Source organism: Antedon mediterranea, chromosome 11 (assembly GCF_964355755.1).
Source record: "Antedon mediterranea chromosome 11, ecAntMedi1.1, whole genome shotgun sequence".
Classification (NCBI taxonomy): domain Eukaryota; kingdom Metazoa; phylum Echinodermata; class Crinoidea; order Comatulida; family Antedonidae; genus Antedon; species Antedon mediterranea.
This window is the reverse complement of record NC_092680.1, coordinates 8,246,873-8,273,710: the sequence shown is the minus strand read 5'-3', so window position 1 is coordinate 8,273,710 and position 26,838 is coordinate 8,246,873. Positions and strand designations below refer to the sequence as shown.

Sequence of the window (26,838 nt, the reverse complement as noted above, 5' to 3'; positions counted from 1 at the left end):
AACGGCAGAAGGTTAATTTCCTATGCTGGTTTGTTTCCAAAAGATTGCAAAGAACTAAGAACTAAACAGGAAAATGGTGTAACAGCATGATATAGACTGACCTCAATCATCAGGACATGACAAACTCTACCCCTGGGCCTGGTGCCAACTCAGGTATAAAAGTAATAATAAAAGCAATGATGATTGCACAGTGGCTATAACAAACTTAGCACCTATCACTACTTGTAAGCAACATAAGCAGCAATTTCCAAGGGAATAGATGAGGCCAGCATTTCTCATCATGCCTCAAGTAATATCATTGAAGGCTTGGATCAAGTTGAAGAATGAGTTACTGACTAGTTCAGCAGTAAAGCAAGATAATTATCTAATTATCATTTTTGTAATATATTTGTGAATTTATATTTTAAGTTAGGGTGCCACAGATAAAAAGCTTTGCTTACTTGTGGTTATCCTTTATTGTACTTTAGTTTCTTTATTTGATATATTTTTATGAATGTTGTGTGAAAAATAAAAGAATCAATCAAATCAATAAATCTATCAGCCACAATTGAGAGCATATCAATGATGTAAAACCACCCAAAAATTCACAGATATAAATAATACTACTTTTATTTACTACTGTATAAATAACAAGTTTATACTACTGTACAAGTACTACTACATACAAAACATAATTTAAACTCTTACAGTACAGTGTAGTTCTGGTCAATCATTTAAACATAACTACATTTCTTATGAAAAGGCAATAGCATAGTCAATAAGGTAATCCCTAACAGATCAAACTCTACTTTTGTCTTCCTATAGATTTAAAGTCTATCTTGAGACCATGCATAGGTTTACTGTACCAATACTTCACATCCAATGTGTTTATGAGGATCATCTCTCATACTAATCCACATCATATCCCTTTAATCCCTTCAATTGGCTCATTTCATTACTAGGAAACACTAGGCATACTGGATTGTAGATACTAATGAAAACAAAATACTCTTTCTTCGATGGATTTAATGAAAAGCGTTGACGAAAAATCATGCTAATCTTTTTGATGTTTACTTGGCACATTGATACATGGAGGGTTTTAAAGAAATCTTCAATTTCCAAACAGTAAAAACAATGGACTAAGCCTGTTTTACATATGAAATTTTGCGAGAATTCAACATTTTCAAAGAGCCTTGCTGCCCTTGATTATTTCCCAATATAAGAGCAAATAACCATGATATTTATTTTGATCATGCATTTTCTGGCTACCGTTTTTTTCTGAAGCGAAAAACATCGCAGAAACGTACTGTATTTGTAAGATACTGTAATAAAAATATTCATACACTTTTGATTTGCCTACAGTAGTAGGAAACAAGCTTACTGTTTGACAGTACAAACTATGCAGCATTCTTTTAAATTGGAAAATAAGTGTACACATTAAATATATATCTTCATTTAAAGTTATTAAACTAAAGAGAAATTATATTACAATTGGTATAAGATACTGTAGAAATAAAGATTAGATGTTAAACTTTTAAACAGAAATATCAAACAAAAATTAATTTTGTATAGTAGAAAAAATAATATTAACCCACAAAAGTTTTTTTCTAAGAAATTATATAAATAAATATTAATAGTAGTTCAATAAAATTTCAAAGTTTAATCAAATTATTTTTCGGAATAATAATAATATCATTTTCAAAATATACTATTCAGATGTGGTACAAATGAATCGCTAAAAATGCTCTGCAACATTCAGAATACACAGAACATACGCACAGTATGACAAAGTCACTCGTTTAATCTACTGTATTAAAAATTATAAAGATAAAAACTATTTATTTAAGTTACTATTAATAAAAGCCTCCCAACAGGTACCCACTCCTCCCAACATGCACCCATTCTTCTCAACAGGCACCCACTCCTCCCTTGGTCTTTGTAACATGACATGATCAGTTGGAGCAACTCAGTTGTCAAATTAAGTTTAAGTACCACTGTCATAGAACAGCAATTGCTTAGTGAGATACTGGGTCATTTTATAACCCAGTGATTAGCTACAAATTATTCTCATTGGGTGCTACTGTACAATTATGCTTCACTGATTTTTTCCTTTAAATATGCATTTAATTGGATTGGTATTCTATGTTCAGTTATCAGATTATTGCTCTATAAATATAACTAATTATTCAATTATTCGAATACTATCAGGGTACAGTAGGAGAATATTTAAATCAAACTTTGTTACAAATTTAGTTTTAGTTTTTTTGTTTTTGAGTTAAGTTAAAATACATTACTACTACTAGCAAGAAATGCTCTATCAGGTTTTAGACTAGAATACTCTATTCTTTTATCAATTACCATCTACACTATATATTATAGACTTTCTGATAATACACAAGTAGCTCACACAATTTCTTTTAATGTAAAAGCACAATATTTATGTGTTAAATGTTATTTTTTCTTCAAAACTAGGTATAAATAAAAATGTTGACTACAGTATTTATCTTATTAAGATTTGTATATCTATTTCTAAGAATTCTATATTATTTGTACATTAATTAAAATTTCTTTTTTTCGATTATATTATAAATTATATCAATGTTATTATTAAAAGAAAATAATAAATCAAATTTAAATAAAAAGATACACTGATATTTGTAATAATAAACAAAATACTGTACCCCATAAGCAACGAGGATGTGTTTAAGACATGGTACATCAGAGATCCAGACAGTTAGTTACTTTACAAGAACATGGCATTAACAGTGATTACTAATTTACACACCTATAATTATGGTTAATTGGTGATGAGGTAATTTTCTGTAGAAAATGGTACTAAGTACAACTTTTCCGGACTGTCACTTAAAAACTGATTGTCAATAACCTAAAAATGTCAAAATAAGTGAATCATGAAAAAATAGTTTAGGTTTATCTAATAAAGGCTACTTAAAACTGTCATTTTCAAAATTGAATTAGTGTTAAAAATGTTTCTAAAGTTTGTCTTAATTTGAAATTGTATGTACATTTTATAGAAAAAACTATAGCTTTATGAATGAATGAGTATTCCATAAAAAATAGAAAAGTAGGGGTATTTTAAACTACAACCTGCTGATTTTCAGTATTGACTAGAATTTCATATCCACCCAGCTCAGCTGGATACAAGTTCCTTAGATTTTGAAAATACAATGCGGGCATTATACCTGGCGAAGTAAGTTAATTTCACAAACCCTTTTTCGGATCCTCAGTGGGACACCTAGTTATATTTAGGCTAATATAGCTCTCTGCCTCTCCGAATGAAAACTAGGCCTCTAGAACAGGTTAGAATAATGCTAACTGCATAAAATTATACAGAGTTTGAGGATGACTTATTTGAACCTGGTGAGATTGCAGCCATTATCACTCGCTAGAACCGTATAGATTACAAGGTCGGACAGGTAACCAGCTGTTAATACGCATGCAACACTTTCGTACAGCTATACCTGGGATCACGTACTAATATTTCATGCCTACAATTATAATTGGTTTGATCACCTAGACAACTATATTGGGTGTGGCAATCTGAATTTAAAAGGTACAGTACCAACTATTTTAGAAACACGGTGTAAAATACAGTACGTTACAACCAATACTTTTGTACCTCAAAACGCTTCCTACCTCCCAAAGTGGCCTTCACAACAAATACATTTTGGATTGCCAACAATGCCTACAAAATCACCTGATGTTCTCTAATGTTTATCCAATTTCCAGGCAAAGGTTGTAAATTCAATCTTTCTTTAAATCCCAAAAGATAAAACCATACAGGTAAACTTTGCAAACCAGTTCAAGTGTTATCAAATGTTTTATAAGGACAATTATTTATCTACAATATTGAAATTCTTTTCATTTTGTATTGTTGTTTTATTTTGATTGAAAAATTCCTAAATTTTAGACTGGTGGTACTGTATGTTAGCTGGGGTAGAGATTAAGCTTCTGTTATATCAGCCTTCTTTGTACAATATTGCAAATTTAATTTGAGTACAAATTTAATAAAGTAAGTTAAACCAAGCTCTTAAGGGACCAACCTAGAGTATGCAGGTTAAAACAGTAAATAGTGACTATTTTATTATTTACGTCCGCCTGCCAATTAGGTATGTAATCCGTCACGTGTGTTTGTTTGTTTGTTTGTCTGTTTGTTTGTTTGTTTGCAGGATTACTCAAAAAGTAATTATAAGATCTTTACCAAAATGAATATATACAGGTGGTCAAGGACCATTCCATAAAATGTTGGGACTATTTGAGGCCATGGTCCCAATTCTGGATCACTTTTTAGTATACTTTTCAGACCTGCTAGTGTTAAAAGATAGGATAACATTTTTCAAAAGCCGGCGAGCAGTCTTAAAGTAACAAGTAAACTGAAATTGCATTTTCTCGAGAACTACTTGTCCCAAAAACTTCATTTTTGTACAAGAGGCAAGAGTTATAATTTGTGATATGTAATTTTATAACATAATTTGATATAATGTGCACCTTTTTTTAGGCGAGTAGTTTAAAAAACCTATTTCTTTTCAAATTTACTTGTTTGATTTTCGCGTTGCTGTTCTATTGTTTAGTGAACTGAAGCTATTGTTAATTGAAAGGCTTGTTGCATAACCATTACACCAAACTCGCATACACATGCTTGTAGTGAAATTAGCCTAAATCGCAAACAGCATTAAGACACACACAAATATATATATATATATTTTTTCCCGGAAAAATCTTTTGTAGAATTTTACAGTACTGTAGGTGGAGGTATGCACTCTCGGAGTGGCTTTCTAGTTTATTATTGTGAAATTGCTACACTAGAAATAAAGGCTTTATGGACCTACTGTAATGTATGGTTAACTTGTTACAAACTTTTGAAACAAAACTATTAATTTAATATAACATTATCATCATTGATTGTGTCTAAATTAATACAAAAATATTTACAAAAGATTTGCAAATTAAAATTTGCAATATCAATAATCAATATTATTAGTGTCGACAAATAAGTTTTGCAGGTCCAAAAAGGGAGGGGTGGGGAGAAGGGGCATTTATCATATCATTGGACAATGACATTCAAAGTGAATAGCCTGAAAGATATGTGTACAACATTGCCAATCAATATTCTGATAACCCTAGCCAGGCCAAATTGACATGCATCCCTGGATTTGTACAAAGCTTGTGCAAAGCCGTAGTTTCTAGCTGGCTACATCTCGATGGCTTGTCTAATTGACTGACTTATCCTTTTGTTTATTGGTTCTTGCATTCATGACTCCAGTCACCTGCTTCATGATCAACTGAGTAATGATTCATGTTTGAACATTTAGATGTAAACAAAATATTTCTGACACATTTAATACCCTTGGAATAAATACATTTGAAAAAATGTAACCTTAGATTTGTTTTTTCTTGACAAACAATATGTAGTGATTATTCTTTCAAATACTGTAGTAAGAATTAATGGCTCAAATATTAACTGTCTAGCAATTGGTTGAAACCTCATCACATGATTAACTACTATTTAAGAACATTTGGCATCTTAGACAAAATAGTAAATAATAATAGTATTTATTATACTGCACATTCAAATCACAGCATCTGATTGGCTAAGCCATGGTATAGTTATCTCTCAAGGAGTATAGTCTTTAGACTGTGTATACAGTATCTGTGTTTACTCTCAATTCAACTGGGATTTATAGGCACATGATGGCGTATGTCAGCCAGCAATAAAAGTTTACTATAGAACCATTAAGCTGTGTTTACATTTTGATAAAAACCATATTTTGAATTTTTGCTTAACTATGTGCCTCTGAAATACAGTACTACTATAGCTTGGTTCCCATTTGGACGCAATGCGGCGTTGTAGGCACATCACAAGTTACAATTTGGATGCTTCATCGCGTCATGATTAGTAAAGGTGATTACGTCCTTTTGTTGCGTCAAAGTGGAAACCAAGCTTTAGTTAGATCTGAAAGTAAATAGATAATGGAATTGATTGTAAACTTACCTCTATTATATCATTATTGGTCCTACTTTCATGTGGTTCATTGTATTCTGTGTACTTTAGTAAAACTTTATCCATATCTGTACTAGCATACTGAAATAATTTGTTACTACTGTTGAATATAATAAGCGCTATTTCACAATCACATAAAACGCTTAACTCGTATGCTTTCTTCATTAAACCAAATTTTCTTTTGGTAAATGTGACCTACAAAAAAAAACATATTTAAGTAATTATTATTGTTATTATTATTATATTTACTATCCTTAAAAAGATGAAAGTTAATTCTAATTTGTACAAGCAGGTCAACCATTATTCATTATTATTATTATTTGATAATTAATTTTGTATCACATGCTGTTCCGTATTAGTTATACTTCACGGTAAAAGCTCTATTTATTGGTTCCATTGAACGGTTTAGAAAAAAACAACTGGTAGTATGCAGTGTATATAAATCCAAAGCCTAAATCTGCGTTGCCTCTTTCAAAAGCCTACTGTAGCTTCTCGTCTACCCTTGATATTGATTCAAGTGGTAAGGATGGAATTGAATAAAAATAGCCTGTGAAATACAATAGTTTACCTGTCGATTCCTTTCATCATTAATCCTGGAAATTTTTATTTTCTTGCGTCCCATTTTGTTTTTTAAAGAGTTGAAGTTAGAATGGCAGTCCAAGGAGACGTAAATAAACTACGTCCTTTTTCAAATGAATTCAATAGTTTAGAATACAAAACCTGAAAAAAAAAGATAAAGTAAAAGTAATGTAACTCTCTTATACGTCTCTGTGTTGTTAACTCTGATATAACTCTGATTTACTTCGGATATAACTCAAATAAGTTCCAGGTACATTAATACAACATTCTGGTTATGTTAACTTAACAGACTTCAATTTACCACAACTAAAATCATGTTATTGTTACAGGTCATGATTTAACCAGCTTAGATTTCTGGGAAAACTAGTGCATTTTTTATGTTTGGACAAAAAACAAACTGCAAGATACAGTAAAATCTAATGGTCTGTAATTTAACTTAGAAAAGTGTGGGTAAGCGTACAGAAAGCTTCATTTGAAATAAATTAAAATGCAACCTAGAATTGCAACTGAACTAACCACAAGTATAACACAGAACTGCAATGCAATAATTTTCTTACAGTTAAATTTCACCTACTGTACTCATTTATGTGTATTGATATACAATAAAATAACAAAAAATAGATTGTGTAACCAATGAGTGTGTACTTCAAAATTGGACATGCACTGTTCAGCATACTGTATCAAATACTATTTCCACAAATAAAAGTTTAATTACCACACAAGAGAATTGTGGTTGTTAGTATAGGCAAATAGATTGCCTATACTGAATGTGGTCAGTGGGTATTTTAGGGTCTGTTTCTGTTGCTTAGCCTCGAATAAACCATTCCCCCCCCCCTTTAATTGCAGATTTAAAGAATACAAACCATATGATAGTTGATGACATTGATATAAAGTTTGCGGTACACCACTTATATGTAGTTCTGAAAAGAACTGTTGAGTTTCCCGACATTTGATCAATATACTTTGATTGTCCTCAGGAGTGAGAATGAAGAAAGTCCAGGAAACTTGCTATTGTTTTAGCTTTCATATCAGTCTCCCACCCAATTTCACTTATATTTCCAGTTTCCTGGACTTTCTGTTTTCTCACTCCCAAAGACGATCAATCAAAGTATATTGATCAAAATGTCAACTCAACAGTTCTTTTCTTGAACTAGATATATGTGGTGTACCGCAAACTTGATATCAACATTTGATTTTGCCATGCAAACCTTTAAACAAATAGTTGATGACCTTGAGGCATTTTGTTAAAAATTGGTAATATTTATTAATAGACAAACAGAGTAATCTTAGTTATGTTTTACAGTATGTTCATATCGGAAGCAAGTTCACATTATAATTAGCATTGTAGGAGTGTGTAGACTCGATTTATTAATATTTTGTTACAAACTAAAGTATCAGAAATTAGGGCGACACATCTGGGATGCACTTAGTAAATTTGACTGGTTGGAGGTCAAAATCATTGATTTTGAATTGCGTTTTATGACTATAGTACACAAATCTTGTAGCCTGAGCTTTCGTAACTAATGAAAAGTCAGTGTCGTAAGATGTTCTACTTATCTTTTATGTTGCGGAGTTGTACGCTGCAAATGATATGAAAGCATAACTTTGTAGGCCTCAACAACCCAATGTTAATACAGATTTATGATCAACAAGCTCAACAGAAATATGTCACAAAAACAAAAGCATTTTTCATCAGAACAAAATGAAATAATGTACACAAAAATCCAGATAAAATAGAGTCCTTGATAAACATTCAAGGTTACAAAGTTCAAGGCAATACTTTACCCCTTTAAAATCAAAACATTAAAGCAACCATCTGTTTCATCCTCAAGTTTTATTCATGATGTATGTATGTGCAGGGTTAGGCTCCAGAGGTCATAGGTCAGTTTGCTGGGGTTCACCTTGCATAGCTCATAAAATCACTAGATTGTTTGGTATAAGTATTGCAATACCTCCTAAGGAGTATGTGAAGAGTATAACACAATGCATATAGCATAATGTATTCTAAAAACAATGCACAGTATTATTAACCTCTGTATAGTTAAAAATGAAGCCAGATACAAGTTAAAATTTACCACACCTATTTGAAAAGAAAATAATGGAATATGACTCCATTTACACTTCATCGACAATTTTTTAGCCGGCCCCAAGTCGGTCCGACGCCGGCTTTCTTTTTAGCCTGCAATGTGTTTACACTTACCCAAAAAGCCGGCCTCGGGCCCTTACTATTGTGTTTACACTTGCTCTCGCGGAAGAGTGCTCAATGATACGATTTCGCTACATTCATGTCATATCCGCTCATGTGCGCCCACCAACCGTCTTAAAAAGTTACACTAGACTAGGCCTAGGCCTATCGAAATTTAGCAAAAAAGAATCAAATAACGGTATTTAATATTATTGCTTTACTACTAATTTTTGCGTCTCGTTTTCTGAAGAATAGTAGTAGATTAATACGCCTTTTTCGCGAAACGGAAGACATTTTCGATCGATGACAAACAATGCCGTGCAACGAAGCGTAACCATCAGAAATAACATAGCGTTTTCAGCCTATTTTCTGAGGACAATTACTCAGTTAATTCGTAACTCCTCAACGGACAGCCGTATGGACAAAATTTTTACTGTAAAATGTTCTTTAAAGATTAGCCTACATAACTGTGTGATTGAAAAAAATTAGAAAATTTGTTTTCACTTCTTAAAGGCCATCGAAAAAAACACCACAGTGTATATAAGCATAGGCGCCGCATGGTGTCCTAAAATCCCCTGAAATAATTTCTGTTGGTTACGCTTCGTTGCACGGTATTGTTTGTCATCGATCGAAGATGTCTTCCGTTTCGTGAAAAAGGCGTATACATCTTCACCAATTTAATTTCAATGAAGAATTCCCGTTCATCAGCAATAAGTTTCGTAAACTTTAAACTAGTTGATCCAGAACGTTCATTTTATGACCGCGAGTGTTTACACTATACGAAGTGCCGGCCCGAAGCCCGCAATTGCCGGCCCGAAGCCTACTCTAGACTAGGCTAAAAATTGAGCCGGCTCGGTTGTTCCCAGAGTGTTTACACTTGTGCACTTTTGGCTCGGAGCCGGCCTCGCGCTCGCTAAAAGCTGAAGTGTAAACGGGGTCTATGACTAAACCTTATAAAGCTGTCATCAACTCAATTGTCTGAATCTTTTTGAAAGGCTTCAGTGTTTACAATATAAAATTTCTGCAATACAATGTTTTTTTTTTGCAATGTAATGTAACAGTAATATTCAACATTATACATTATACAATTTGTGGATCTTAATTATAAAATATCTTAAAGGTTTAAAAATTAAATAATTAAGCAAAATAATGCTATCACCTCCTGATAAAATTACAAAAATTTAAATAAAGTTTGCGAGTACACCACATTTTATATTAATTCTGAAATTGAAAAGAACTGTTGCGTTTCTCGACGTTTCAATCAATATACTTTGATCGTCCTCAAGAGTAACACTAACAATCATATCAAAATATTAAACATTTTTTGGTATCGTATCTAATCAACGGATTAGCCGAGATGCCATAGTTAGAATCATAATTGCTTAAAAATCAATTTAAAATCAAAAGCAACTTGCTAATAAATATAAATGTTTAAACCTGCAAACATCGTTTAGATGAAAATGTAAAATCCGACTCTATAAATTTAAATTTTTTAAAATTTATTTGACAACACAATCTGTATGTATGTACTACACAAACAACCCAAGATGTTACACTACCAATAATTTAAGACCAACAAAATATTCTGCTACGATAAATCAAAGCTATGTCCTGCGTACAGGTTATCTTGCGTTTACGAAAATAATGTGAAGAAAGTTAAAGAAAATTTAAAGTATATAAATTTGGGGGAACTATTGAATCCATCAAAATAATCATTAAGGCACAAACTTGAAGATCGGTGGAGTAGCATATTGTATACTCAGTCTTACCTTCAACTTATCTTGATACACAGCTCAGCAGCAGTTTAATTTTAGATAACAAATCTGTTTTTGGATCTCTATTATAAATTACTCCAAAAAAAGAAATAAGTTCAGATTTGCATTTTGTTCTCTGAAAGCAGCTCACTAGCTTGTGATCAGTGATGTCCTTAAAGCCATACTTCTTATTAGCCGCTCATTGTGATTGGCCATTGCATTCAATGGTATAAAGATGCTAGCCAATGATGCATACTGTACAGTAGGCCAATTGGAGTACAGTGGCGAGGTAGTTTGTATGATTAGGTACAGCACTGTGTAGAATATACTACAGGTATAGTCTTAAACTTTTAATTAGTTTACACTTTCTGGACATGACTGATGCAAGGTGATATGAACCCAGTTGAATCTCCCCTGTGGGAACCTATTTAATTAGCGGTAATTACCACGTCATTAAAACATATCTGCAGATTATCTTTAAGTTGGAATTCAACTCATTCTTGTGGTAGTTATACAGTTGCATAGCTATATTACCCCTGGCTATCTCAATCTCATACCAAGTAAATTCCTTGCATTTATAAATTCTTCATTGACAAAATGATAGCCTACTGTATTGCATACAGAATTGTTTTACTGTGGGCATGTTTCTACTAAAATATAGTACACGAGTGCTTCTTACTTGGATAAACATATTATACTAATAGCCTCTGCTCTATCCAGGAAAAGATATAATAGTAAATATAGCACCCCACTACCATATTGGATTAATCCTCAACCACACCCTTATGTACTACCCCCATCATATCTTATCGTATTTCAATATAATATTATACTATTATATTTGTTCTACCTTTAAATACACCTCAACTTTATTTCATTTGGAAACACATGGTCTCATAGCAAACCTTTAAATACTTAGTCTATATTAAATTATTATTGAGATATATTACTCTCTCCAGAAGAGAACCATATTTAACTGTGATTTTCACGATACTCAACAACAAAATGCTTTTTAAATAGTGTGAAACTAATAATATTTTCAAAATATGATGATTTGTTATCGGTGATGACATTTAGATGAGAATATCATCACAAAACCTTAAAAAAAAAAGAAGAAAAAAGGCCTTCTTTGAAAATATTTCAAAATTCAGCAACAGATGCAATTGGCAGATTGGCAGATAAAGGAAGGCCACGTTGATTTCAAAATAAAAAAAAAGACTTTTTGTGGTGTGTGGGTCTTGGTTTGTTTTTTGGGAAGGAGATATCTTATAATTTTAGTCCAAATCATAATTTTGCATATTTGGTGCATTTATCCTTATTTCTATTCATCTGTACCCAAATTTCCATAGTAATTAAAGACGTTCCATAGTACTAAGAACCCTGCAATACTACAATAAGAAAAAAGTAGGTCTTCTTACAAGTAAATCCATCTTTTCACAGATGTTCACTAAAATGACCTTTGATCTTAACAAGTCATTTCTGGCCTACTCAATGTTGACAAACAGGTGGATCTATTATATAATTAACTCATTACATTTGTTAGTTTTGTTAGAAAATCAATGATCATAAATGACACTAAATATAACGTTAAAACCTAATTTAATTATATTTAATTTACTTTGCATGAACAGATCAGGCCAAGAATTATTAAAGTTTGTACTAATAAATGTTCTTTTGCAAGCAACAAAACTACTGTAAAATATTAAAATAAGTTTTAAGAAGTGGATAATTTATGAATTCTAAAAAAACCCACTCAATGGAGTATATCACGTCTACTTACTGTACCTCTAAAAGGACAGTATACCACCAATTGTCTCCAATCATCACCAATTATGAATGTTGATGCACACATGCATCTCAAATACACTTCCATCCAAGCATTCTTAAGGTACAGTATAAAGTTTGTGGAAAATTAGGTTTATACTTGTATTGTATCCTATTAACAAGGGAATTATACAGGCCCGTAGCCAGAATGCATCTGTTGACACCAAGTATTTTGCGAGCGCAGCGAGCAACTGTAGGCTGGGGGCCAGCCTACAGCTCCGGCCGGAGCTTTGGCTCTCAGAGCAATTTCGGTTGTTTTAATCAGCTTACAGAGACATTTTTTACCTACTAAAATCTGAGTTATGCAGAGAAATTATATAGTACAACGTGATGTTGTGCGTCGTCCCGAAAAGCCCGGCCGAAGCACGCGATTGGTCAGTCTATTTTATAACCATCAACTCTCAACAATCTGTCGATCTCACGCTCAGCAGTGACTTTGACATCGGACACTCTGTATATTCGATCGATTTAAACATAGTCAGTAGAAGTAAAATGACCAAAAAATCTGCTATAATTGATAATTAATTGCACGATTTTTGGAAGTGGCGCTGGTGAAAGGGGGGTTCGCGCAAAAGGGGGGGTTCAAGCGAACCCCAAAAAACCCCCCTGGCTACGGGCCTGTTATACAAGGTCTGGTTTCTAAATTTAGCCTAAATTAGGGGGTGGGATTTTCTATCTGAGCATGGGATTCAATATGATGGATGAATCTCTCCTGACAAGTTTTTAATGGTTGTCTGGATTGAGTGGAGCTTCGGAGGAAAGAGTTGACCCGGTAAATTTTCAGGGTGCTTACTCATGGTCCTTTGGAACTGTGCAGTAATAAATATATAAAGGATTTTATGAGAATTCTATGCAAATCATGCAATTTTGTACAAACATTTAAATTATTATCCGGTGTCGTTCAGTTTTCGTAAAAACAAGACCCTATTAATAATTGTATCTATTTGGCCATACCTTTTATCAATAGAAATGTACGATTTTTGCTCAATTGAATTATCCAATAAAAATGTTATTTTTTGTGTAATTTATTTTAAATGATTGCACTAACAAGAAATTTCCTAAACATGTGTTTTTCAAAATGAATGACAATAACAAAAATAAAATTGCAGATTATGAAGAAAAATGTGATGTACTATGACAGAAAGGTCAAGTACCTAGTTACCCATGAACTCCAATAAACACCTGGCTACAGCTTTCTGAACAGGAAACAGATCAGAGGTTTTCTGAAGCACTTATTACCAGCTACTGAATACAAGGTGCTTGAGCAATATTGCCACACTTTTGTAGGACAGTACTCAGACCAATGTACCATTTCCAGCATCTGAGCAACAGTATAGTGCTACACTGCTAGTAAATAGACTATTTTTTGGCCGGTCCTACTGTACCTAACAAATTGCATCTACTTGTACTAGGCTTAAAACAATCCTTTCTGAAATACTGTAGAAATTTTGATTAATTAAGGCCTTGCTTTATGCTCGCAACAGAAAAACCTCTCATCTAGCGATTCAACCTAAACACATTCAAAATTGTCGAGTACCTAACTACAAATGCCAACGAAACTAATTCAAATTATTACTCAAGTCAATGTGTTTCCGTCGCAGACAGGTAATGCCTTATCAGAACGTAGGTTAATATCCAGACTGCCCGACATGAGCCACATCAAATGACATTTCGTTAAACAATGACACCACATTTCAATCAATGACCAAGGAAAATTTCAATGTTCATTTTAATAAAATCCCCTACACAAACAGCAAAACAACAGTGGCTTTGTTGATATTTGTAAAGATAATACATATGGACAGCAAGAAACTTTTAATTGGATTGTGCTAATTACACCATTTAATTACCTTATTTACAGTCAGGAGGATAAAATCTGTTTTATCTGTTATCTACAGTACTACCATGAGTATGATTTCACACTCAAATACTGTATAGTCACATTATTTAATTTATCGTATAGATTTTTGTATTGCATTTGCATTTTTTCAAAAGTGGGGGAATTTATTGGAGGTGAATTTTAACACCTAAAATTACCTAAACAAGCTGCTTTAAAACAGTTAATAAGTGTGTTATTTGTTGAGAAACAAGTTAATGTGCTTAGGCCTGATCCCGTGTGCTAGTTGTTTGAACAGCAATAAGTCCATTGTGCTGGGAAATGAAGTGAAATATACTCAATTCTATTGAGCACTCATAATACAATATGGAAAAAAATGTCAGAGGGGGCATTTATTAGAGTAGGCTAAATTCAGACAGAAGACTATTTCACACCCAGGCCTCCTGGTACTGCAATGCAATATACCCAGTCATTACGACATTAATCAAAATCCTGATTATCAAATATAACTATTTTTGTTACTTAATTTATATAATATTAAAATCAAAATATTTTAAATCAAATTTTTTTGGGGACATTTATTATTGCCTTTAAAAGTCAGCAGGTTTGTGTTATTTTAGTGAAAAACAAACAAAATCACAACAAAATTGATTAAACTAACATACTAGAAAAATATAACCTTGCCATTTCCCTCAGCCTGTGGCTTACGATTAATTTACTTTTACATGCCGAATAGATTTTTTAACACTAAGCCAAAAATATAAAATTCTTCTTCTAAGATGCAGAAATGAGCACTTGAGGCAGCTAGCTGTTCCACCTCCAAGTAAAAGCAGCGTCTTAAAGTAAGGAAGTCCGTAAAACAGAGATAAAACTCCCCCTAGGTTTAACAGTCGCAAAAGGATTTGCCATCACCCACATTTTATTTTATTTTTTAGTTTGTGCTATTTCCATCTTAAGTATTCCTATTATGACAGAAATACTTTTTTGAGATAAAAAAAATGCTCTTCACTATTCCTGGAAAAACTGACACTTGACAGTGAGTTTATAACTTTTCTAAAACAGAATGTTACGTAAATGCATGTTTCACAAAATACAATTTCAACTTTATTATTTTATTGATCAATGAAAACCGTGATATTATTCCATGCTTGTGACTTTACTACAACTTTCAAACTGGTTGTACACCAGGGGCGGATTGCTATAAGCGGTCTATAACCGGTCTTAGCGCTTAGCCGGCTATAATTCGTGACGTAGCAAGTAGTCTTATATTATAGACCATTGCTATACCGCGGTCTAACCTGTAAACGGTCTTTAAAATTAAAGCCTACTCGAAGGAGTCTTAAAACAGTCTTAAACCTCTCTTTTTGTTGCTTTTACGTATTATTTATCGTCAAAGATAACCAATTGAACGAGTTTTAAGTGTTAAATCAAATAATAACGGTGATTTTATTCTTTTATATAGGCCTAGAATAGATTTTCTCGTGTATAAATGTACGTACTGTTATGATTTGTGAATTGAACAAGCGTGACGAACATTACCTTATTTGGTATTCTACGCGCAAAGTACGTCTCAATTTGTTACTTTACGTGGTCTTATTTAAGACTGTTTTATAGCAATGGTCTATCAGGAGTGGCTTTAATAAGACCGTCTATCTGATAAAGCCGGCTTTAATCGGGGAGTTAAGACCATCAGTTAAGACTGTTTTATAGCAATCCACCCCTGCTGTTGAACTGCGATTGAACAGGGAAGCTTCTAGTTTGAAGTCAGGCAGGCAAGTCTAGATTGAATTCCTTCAATTCTCCTGCAATTTGTTCATCATCATCATCCTTCCAGACACAAAATCATTTCACATCATGGCTACAGTACTAAATTCATGTACTGTACTATATTGCTCAATAGGTAGTATTTAACATTTCTATGTTTGTATTATAAAATATCATCGATAATATTAAACTCGCTTATTTTTTGACAGCAGTGAAGCAGAATAAATGGTTGTAAAATAAGTACATTTTTTGTAATGTTATAATAGAAAGGAAATTATAAATTGGGGTTATCAACAATGTTGTAAAGGTTTACTTTATACTTAATTCCTTTTATTATAGTTTAACCGGTTATTGCTATGCAACTTTTACCGCTAAATAATGAATATTTGATTGACAGTTGCTTTACCTTTAATCAACATTTGAATCGACTGCCACAGGCCATTGCATTTTGGGTAATTTCTGTTTCCATCGACAACCATCCACTGATTAAAATGGTTATTTAGGAGTACAACAAGTTTAGAAGAAATATAGTTGATATAGATATATAATATTGAAATAAACAATTTATTTGGCTCTATGCAGCAGAAACAGACCCACACAATATGCAGACTATATCACAGGTTAGTGCTATAACTTCTCAAACTACAGTAAACATGTTGTTATAACAAACTATCAAAACAAAATTAATTCACTTACCTGTTTATTTATACTGATTAACTGACAATAAGTCTTCAGATAAAACCATAACAATGTTTATATAACTGAATGTAATTGTAACCTAAAAAAAAAGAAGAAAAATAGTAATAAATTATATATTTATGAAATTTTCATTTTAAAATTTTGTTTAGCAATATTGCTAATCAAACTGATTTTTTAGTCGAGAAGCATAGTTTTGTATTGTATTTTTTGCTACACAATTTAGAAATTTGTAGCAAAATGGTTGTTTTGTATAGCTTTTTGCTATGCTACACTGGCGAAATCATTCCCTGATTGTTTCTAAATAAATATATAATTTATTACTGAACAAAATTATTTAAAAATATTTACAAAAATATATACTTTTAATTTCTGGTAATAATAATTATGTGCTGCAGACTGCATAAGATCACAGAAAACGGTTAATTGATCGAAGAATTATTCTAGTCTATAAGTATAAATTACCATGTTTTTCTAAATGTAGATCGTTGCTATTTAAACCAAATAAAAGCAGAAATATGCATTTAAATTTTCAGGTCACTGCGTTGGGACTTGTTTCAACTGAAAGCGAAACGAATCTACTGTAAGTGTGGCTGTGTCTTAAGGTAATTTGTATTGAAATGCTTTCATTTTCACCGGCTGATCAGACTAACTGACAGATTCAACACTATGTCAACGGTCCCGACTTCTTAGAAAGTGTTGAAGTTTTGAAGAACATGTTGAAATGAGGCTGTTTCTGATCAACTCATTACATATCTTTGCTGTTTTTTTCAACTAGCTACTGTACTGTATTGCTACGATAGGATGAAATATTATAGTGTATGCAACTAAACATTTTCTTCTTTGCGGCATTCTTGAAATCAAGATGGCCAGCTTTTAGCTGTGGAAATACTTTAATACTAAAATCTATTTTATATTATAAATAGGAATGGTTGACAGTATACAGTACATGTTATTGTTCAAGATCGTTTAAGCAGGTAAAATCCTTTAAAATGTGTAAATGTTGTATAAAAAATAAATAATAATAATTGACGTATTCGATTGTGGACTTTAATTTTGAGTATTGTTATTTTGTTGAGTATGTTCAGATAGTACTCAACAAACAAGCAGACGTTAATTAACCATCTGAAAAAAAAAAAACAGATTTTCTGCTGATCACAAAGGTTTCCCAATTGAAATGACATTAAATAAGAATACTAATGTCGTACATATTTTCCAGTCAAAATCTCTTCAATTTCATTTTTGTAGTGTACAGATTATGGGATAATACACATAATATTGGCGACAGGCCCACAACAAGCCATCAGAGAACCTTTAAACATTATCTTCTTTTAACAGATTGTTTTTTTCCAGTCCGTCAATCAATCGACATTATTGCCCATTATTGAAGTACAGTAGGTTATAGCTCTTTTTTCAATTCTTCAATCATTAAAAAATCCTACTGCTACTGCAGCGGTCTTAAATATTTAAATTTACTTTCCAGCATTTTCAATGGTTCCATGTAACAATTGTTTTTATTAGAAATGCTCACTATAAGTTTACTTTATAGTATGGGATAAAAACAATAGTGAAAGAAGATTCCATGTCCCTTGACAAACCTAACATCATGCAATCATTACTGATGCAAAGTCATCGCCAATGCATATTAATAAAGATCATTTTAATTAGTGCCTTCTGCTTCTTCTTCTTCTTCTTCAGTAAGTTGAGGAAGCCATCAACTTGAAGTCATGCCAGACTTTATCTATGATCAATCTCTCAATAAGATTGGTAGCAACTACTAAACTATGGATAATCCATTCAACTAAAACCTATCAAGTCAATGAACTACAACTTAAGCATTCTATAATCCTTTTCCAAGTGTATTATTTTATACTTATATAATTATATTAACGTTTGTCAAATTTTTCCAGAGCAAAAAAACACATTTTTATTTTTTATAAATTCCGTTTTCCCAAGCTTTGTGATCTTAGTATTAGTATTATTTATTTTATAGTTCCTAGAAAAATAAAGTATTAAAATAAATACTGAACTATATAAAAAAGTCTAATACTACAGGTACCATACTGTACAACAACACAAATTGTCACTGGATATTTCCCAGGAACAATCTTTTTAAACTGAGTTAAGATTTTGTGTGTTAAATGGGATATAACACCATGTGCACAGATAGAACTGATCTAATTTATCTTTTTAAGATTTAATTTAAAGAAAAAAATTAAAAAGTAAAATAACATGTCATGACCAGGATGGATTCTAGTAACTGTAGTATTAACAGTAAACAAATTATTTTGAGCACTTTTTTTGCAGTATTACTGTACTACCTCTACTACAGTACAGTACAATTGAATGCTACAATTCAAGCCTGTTGACATTCATAGATTCATATAAAAACAAACATTATGCATAGTAAAGAACTCCTTATTTATTCACCTGCATGGCTACTGTATGAAGGGTGAATACTGTATCCTGTATTCTCAAAATATTAAAACAAAAATCATCTTGAATCCTAAACCTATCTCTCTGTGATTTGTTATAGGTAAAGCTGAAAAGGTACTACTACTGTACTGTATTTACTTATTCCTTCAAAAAACTAGTACTGTAAAAAATCGCAGTTTGAATGACATTTTTATTGATTCAATATATTTACATAATCAAGATAAACAATAAACATACATGCACAAAAAAACATAAACATAAAAAAAACAACATAAACAACATAAACATAACATAAACATAAAAAAAACAACATAAACATAAAAAAAAATATAAACATAAAAAAAACAACATAAACATAAAAAAACAACATAAACATAACATAAACATAAAAAAAACAACATAAACATAAAAAAAACAACATAAACATAAAAAAAACAATATAAACATAAAAAAACAACATAAACATAAAAAAAAACATAAACATAACATAAACATGCATTGTTTGATATTTAATTTTAATAGGATGGTTGTATTTTTTATAGCTATTTTATCCAATTTTTATATATTTGTAATGCAATTCATTTCAGTCCTTGTTTTGTCGTTTTGTAATTGGCTGTATTTTTATTATACCGAATAAATAAATAAAAAAATAAAAATAAACTATTTACTATACATTTGTGTATTCATTTCTACTGTGTCGTCATCACTGTGACAAAACTATTAAAAGAGACAAGGATCAGGCAAAAATACCTGGTCAATTCAGTGGCTTTATGAGCAGTTGGTATTAAATAAATCTCCTTTAAAGTTTAAAAACAACAAGCTAGTCATGTTTATGGTAAGAAAAACTGTAATTCTTTAATCCTCATAAAATCTTAATGAAGATCTAAAGAGGCAACTAAGACTAAGAAAGGATAAGATCCAATGAGTTTATCTTCCCAGTCATTTGGCTAATATTTTCTCTTGGGCTATTATTATCTCGATTGCATAAGACATAAGCCACAATGCCAAACTATAATAAATCGAAAAGGAAATATTATATCAAATTAATAAAAAATAAAATGGAGTGGACATACACACATATCCTGAGACAACCAGGACAACCTTTAAATTTGTATCCTTGAATGAAGGAAATCAATTGTTAAATTTAGTTTCCTAGAATGTACCAATTCATACAAGCTTTTATACAAAGAGATGAATGACGTCAGAGACTAGCCTAGTTACTTTTAAAATTAGATATTTTAAAGTACTTTAAGCATCCATGTCAAAATTAGTACTACACACTCATAAAATAAGGAAGGTAATTAAGAAGGAAAATCACTAACTCTACTGTACTGCATATGAGCCTATAAAATACACCATCAATACTACAAGTCACTTATGCCCAAGTTCATCTCTGCATTTTCAAGGTAGCGAGATAAGAAATCCGAGGCTTAAGAATCGAAACTAAATAGCATAAAATGAGTTCATTAACGACAACTTCACCAACAAACAAAGCAGTTACTTGAAAAATAATGTACTATCTTGCAAATCAAAGAGAATGGCAGTGAATTTACGTATCATGTTTATGATCATCCTTCTTAATGTACAACAAAAAGTACAACATACTGTACTGAACGTGGTAGAAAAGTAATATTTTAGAAAATGGTATTATTGAGTTTTCGTGTCGGGACGATAACTGTACACTACACATTTAACCATGCAGATCTCTAGACAATGGACCAAAAAAGACAGTATTTTTAAGTTCGGGATATGAATTTGTGTTTATTTTTCTATTAGCTACTGTATATGAGGTACCAAACATGAAAATGAACTACAGTAATCCAAGTCGCCGTTTCCACACATCTGAACACTTAATGGTCGCAGTATCTACTGTATAGGCAATAATTGCATATACATTTTTTTAACCAAAATTACAATAGTTTTCTGCAAAAAGTACTTTACCTGCAAAATGTTTTTATTTTACCATCAAATGAACTTTATTCCCATACAGTTTGGATTTTTACTTTAAATTCAATTGATTGCAAAAATACCCCCTACTGTAGTCTTGGAATATCAATAAAAAGCCAAGGAAGAATCAATATTCTCAAATATCACTTCTAATTCTTATTATAAAACAAGAAATTATTGTATACATAAAAACCTTGAGGAAGAAAAGTAGAACAATGCTTAATCATTGTAATGCAAGAGAATAATCCACAAACTCGGTAATTATGAGACTTTTCAATTCTGAAGGTACAAACAGCTGCAGTATGCTAAAGATAGTAAACATTTACTGCAAAGTTCTCACAATACAAACAGTCGCAACGTAATAATTCAACATACAATATATCATTTAATATCGTATGAATTAATATACTAATAACTATGTTGTTACTGAGGGTTTAAGTAAACTTGACAGTAGAAATTTCAAACCAATGTTTATATACTAAATATAGTTTTGCACTATAAATCAATTTCGGTGGCTCATGTCGATGTTTTAATGCTGTGTTTTTTAACGGAATCATGGTATTAATCCACTCAAGACATGCTGCCGTTAGTTCTTGTGTTAGTTTAATGCTGACTATAAAAAATCCCAATAGAAATCATTATCAACAAAGATCAAGCCTTACTTGGATCCTTTTTTTAAACTTTACATTAATAACAGATAATACTACGTAACAGAAGTCCAAATTTGATGAAAGCTAAATAAAATTAAATTATTACTTTTACAATAACTACAGTACAACTACTTTTTGATACCTTTTAAAATGCTCCTCCATTAATAAAAAAAATTCTGGATCTGTCACTGATTAAACTTTTATCATCATAATTATACAGTACATTCTCAGACTTTAAACTGAAGTGGGACAATATTAGAATGATTAACACAATTTAAATGCTATTAAATTATTTATTAAATTGCAAAATATTTTCTGAACCTATAGTAATAATAATATGGTTTAAAAAATCATTTTCATGGGAGTACAGCAGTAATTCTTACTAAAAAGAGCGAGATATTAAGATGATAAGGGTCAAACTTCTTAGAACCAATGGTATCGTAGTAAAAATAGATAGATAAATCCAAGGTTCTCACAAAAAAATACTATAATTTAATACACTCATATTATTACTGTGGTATTGAAAAATAATCAATAAAAAATGATTATAATTGATTATAAACTGTAGTTTAAATATACTGTAAATTGCAAATGGGACCATAATATTTATAGATTGTCTTTTAAACATCCAACTTTACAGTAATAATTACAATAAGCGATGTAGTATTTTACCATACTGCACTCCTGTACTGTACTTCACTATTAGAGAAGACAAAATAATTAAGAATAATTAGTTTGATTATAGTTGAAAAAGTTCATTGTAACATTTGCTGTTTACGTCAGTAGACAATTTAACCTCTAGATGTAAAGGATAGGGTGCCATTGTGAGATATTAGTTGGAGAATCAGAAGATTCATCACCAGACAATTTGTCAGTGATATAAAAGAAAACATACAGTACAGCACAGTTCAGTATGGAAACAACAAACAAAATTAATTAATGTTATCTGAATACAGTTTGCCTTGAGCATCTTGAACAATAAAATTCCCTTCTATACATCACTATCTGTAGGATTTTTTCCTCTAAAGCTATGTCTACACTATCAAACTTTGTGACAAAAAGTGTGATGTTCCCAAATATGGTGTTGATATGCCCAAATATAATAGGACATCATCATGTCCATTATGGGCACATCACATTTTTTTTCTCAAATGAAGTTTGATAGACTTTGTTTAGACAAGATTTAGACCAAAAACATTTTTTATACAATTTAACTTTAATTTGTGTCTAAATTCAATAGGTATAATACTATATTATTTAACTGGGCAACGTAATTGTTTTCAATCAAACACTTTTTTTTTTTTCTTAACTGATTTCAATATAATTTATTCTCAAATTGTTTTACTACTATTTATTAATTACAAGTTAGAATTTAACATAAGTTGTGTCTTTAAATGTACTATAGGTACAGTACTGTAGTATAAATAATAAAATTACAACACTATTTTTTAGTTGTGAAAAGTTGTAAAAATAATTTATTAAATCTTTACATCATATCAATTATTGTATAAATTGTTTATTTACAATCAGAAACTGTGCTTATCCAATAACTAAGAGATTTGTTGTACTTTTCCCCTGTAAGTGTAAGTCTGCTAATAGTTACAGTTATATTTGGATCCTGTACAGTAAGTAGTTACTTTAAATAATCGTAACAAGTTCTAAAATGACCTAGGAAGAGTTAAATTTACATACATCAATTCAATGTCTCCAGAGATCAACGTTCAAGGAAATGCCCCATTTCAGTGGGGTCACCATGAGAGGGCACGACATTCTCCAACCTGGCAACAACTGCTGATTCATGGACTGTAACCACGTGCACAAAACCCTCCTGACCTACAACGCACAAGTCTGATAACATGCCCACACTCTGAACTGTTTCCCTTTGATAACATAGGCCAAGGCTGTGCTTGTAATCTTCCACACTTGTCTCTCTGCTAGGATTGTTTACATTGTCGAACGTACAAATATTGTAGTGCACAGAATATATTTCAAAATATGACATTTACAATAAATTAATATATTTTTATTTACACAAAACATAGTGATAACAATATGCCTACCTTTCACACAACACAACATTCCATGAATAAACAAAAATATTCCAAACCCAAACCACCAACAAATAGGCGTATTGTACAGTATGCATCAATTTAAATTCACTTTCAAAACAGTGAAACAAAAACATACTGACTAAAAGATCAAATCCTTTTGGCCACAGTCTAGACATACAGATCAGAGCTGGGCATCAGGCAAATAATTTTAACAAAATGCATTATAGGCAATTAATTTTTCAGTATATTGAGCCAATTTTGCACAACAGAAATTTAGAACTATTCACGCAATTAAAAATAAAAATATCCAATCTAAAACAGAAAAAGAAACTGATTTTCCAAAATAGAAACAATTAGCCAAATATAACGCTATCATTCTGTAATTTACCTCCACCAAGGATGTATATGTAATCGATCGCATGTGTTTGTTTGTCTGTCTGTTTGTTTGTTAGCAGGATTACTCAAAAATTAATTATAAGATCATTACCAAAATGATATACAGATATACTGTATGTTGTCAAGGACCATTCCATTAAATTTTGGGACCATTTGGGACCATGGTCTCAATTCTGGACCACTTTTTAGTATACTTTTCAGACCTGCTAGTGTTAAAAGATAGGACAGAATTTTTCAAAAGCCGGCGGCAGTCTTAAAAAGGTAAAGTAACAAGTAAACTGAAATAGCATTTTCTCGAGAACCACTTGTCCAAAAAAGAGTTATAATTGGTGATTTGTAATTTTAAAACACAATTTGATTTAATGTGCACCTTTTTTGATGCGAGTAGTTTAAAAAACCTATTTCTTTTCAAATTCACTCGTTTGATTTTCGCGTTGCTGTTCTATTGTAGTCAACTGAAGCTATTGATTGAAAGGCTTGTTACATAACCATTACAACAACAAATACACATGCTTGTAGTGAAATTAGCCTAAATCACAAACTAGAATGAAAACACACATAAATATATATTTTTCTGGAGAAATCTGATGTATGAGAATTTTACAGTAGGCGGAGGTATGCACTCTCGGAGTGGCTTTCTAGTTAATAGAGCAGTAGTGTGTGTCAACATCGGCTTTTATATTATTATACAGGTGCGAAAAGATGGCGAACCCTTAATTTACTGTACATCCCAATATCAATCATATACTGTTAACTACAGTGAAAAATCTAAAATATAATTGATGGCCTTACTGTACATCCTGAATGAAGGGAAATTTAAAGCTATATGTACACAATGTATTATAAAATTAACAATAATGTCTTCATTTTAAAATTACTGTACATACAGTACAGGTAAATGCCTACTGTAAAGTACAGTAGAGCTACAGTTTGTTGGCTATTCAGCTTAAATACCGTATGAATGTTACACTACAGCTAAACAAAATCAAAAATTGAAATTCGCACACAAAAATAAAGGGAATATGTACTACTGTATTTTGGAGCTGAAAAACCCCTGATCTGCCATCAAAGGAATACATGGAAATAGTATGGTACAGTAGATCAGAGGTACTGTACTGTAATAAATCAGTAACATGTTTTTGATCTATCTTGCTAACCTACTACTGTATGTACTGTATATCCTGATCGGCCAAGCAAATCCAGATTAGGTGTTCCAGTGTAGACTGTGATGCGATTTATTAGGATAAAAAGGAGAGCTCCCGATCTGGATTACAGTCCGTTACTGGGAACCAGGCCTATATCCCATTGGTTGAAAGTAAAATAAAAATCAGTATGTAATAAGTAAAACCGTTAAAAATCAACAAATGAGGCATAAAATTAGTAATTTCCTTGAGGCACCATACACATAAAAAGTCGGGTAGAACAACGCAATCATTTTTTATTTTAGTAAACATACTGTAGTATTACTTACTATAGTAAAGGCTTAAAGTAACAGTAACTGTACATGCATTTTTGGAAATACAATCTGAGCATGAGTTACCATACTGAAATCAAATTGTCACAAATCAATTATTTATTATTATGTTATGACACATGGTTTTTTTAATGATTTAATAATTGCTTTCACAATCATCACAGATCATTTATTGGTTAAAAATATGGGTAAAATCAATTTAGAAATACTGTACTGTATCAAATACATTTAGCAATGTGTGTTTCTAACCGTAATTGTAATAACTCTAGATCATTTTCTATAGTATTAATTATTTATAGTAAACATCAACGTACATAAATTACGTACGTAAATTATCACCTATTTCGTGTGTAGACCCATATCCCAAACAAATACATTTCTCCTGTATACCCTGTCTGTTTGTGTTGATATCTATTGTTAGCATGTTATGTGTAATACTGTATGTGTGACCTCCATCACATAACCAATGTTATTTTTACAAAACTAAACATATTATGTTTATATGTTTTATCAACCAAACATTCATTTGAGTGTAATGTAACCTTCACACATCATTACATATAATACTGCCTACCAAAACAGGTCATTAGAAGTTGTGGCTTTTATATGTCTCTAATCTAATGAACATTATGGAAAGGCTTTCCACATCCAAGTAACATAATAAAATGATAGTATGTTAAATATTAAATTACCACCCAAGGTGTAAATTTAATTATGTACAACATAATATCAGGATATGTTTTAGTTTGGAAGTACTGTATCCTATCATTAATCAACAAGGCCTAACAACTATTACTTTAGGTGTTGGTTCATCAGTGTAAGCAAATCTACACAATCATATCCACAAATTGTAATCAATGTATTGTACTGTAAAGTGCAAGGTTCATGTACAGTACTGTATGCATTATCAGTTTGTATCCATATCTCCTCAGTGGTTGCACTGATGAAGTACAATATGGTATACTACAATACAGGTACTATTAGGCCTATACTACCGACTACTGTTAGATTTATACAAACTTTTCTTTCTGAAGCCTATTTGAGGCATGGGAGTATCAGTACTAATACTATGGTACATCATACCAGCTAGCCATGTAAATATTTTAAAATGGGAGTTTTTTTCTACAAAATATTATTAGCAATACATAGTAATCAGAACACTAAAGATAGTGTTGTTGGTAACTACTATAAAAATTGCTTAAATTTATTTATGAATTAATGTTTAGTAAACATATTTGTTTGTTTAC

The 26,838-nt window shown here is 31.4% G+C and overlaps 1 protein-coding gene across 2 annotated transcripts in view; it reads right to left on the bottom strand.

The window, feature by feature from the left end:
* Window positions 1-26,838, bottom strand: part of LOC140063032 (myocyte-specific enhancer factor 2C-like) — a 70,778-nt gene that overhangs the window by 42,051 nt on the left and 1,889 nt on the right. For both annotated transcript variants that reach the window (XM_072109458.1, XM_072109459.1), the window contains exons 2-4: window positions 16,638-16,719; window positions 6,567-6,718; window positions 5,990-6,193 (exon numbers count right to left, since the gene is read on the bottom strand). In XM_072109458.1, the coding sequence (XP_071965559.1) occupies window positions 5,990-6,193; window positions 6,567-6,620 (258 nt within the window). In that variant the 5' untranslated portion in view covers window positions 6,621-6,718; window positions 16,638-16,719. The remainder of the gene's footprint in view (window positions 1-5,989; window positions 6,194-6,566; window positions 6,719-16,637; window positions 16,720-26,838) is intronic.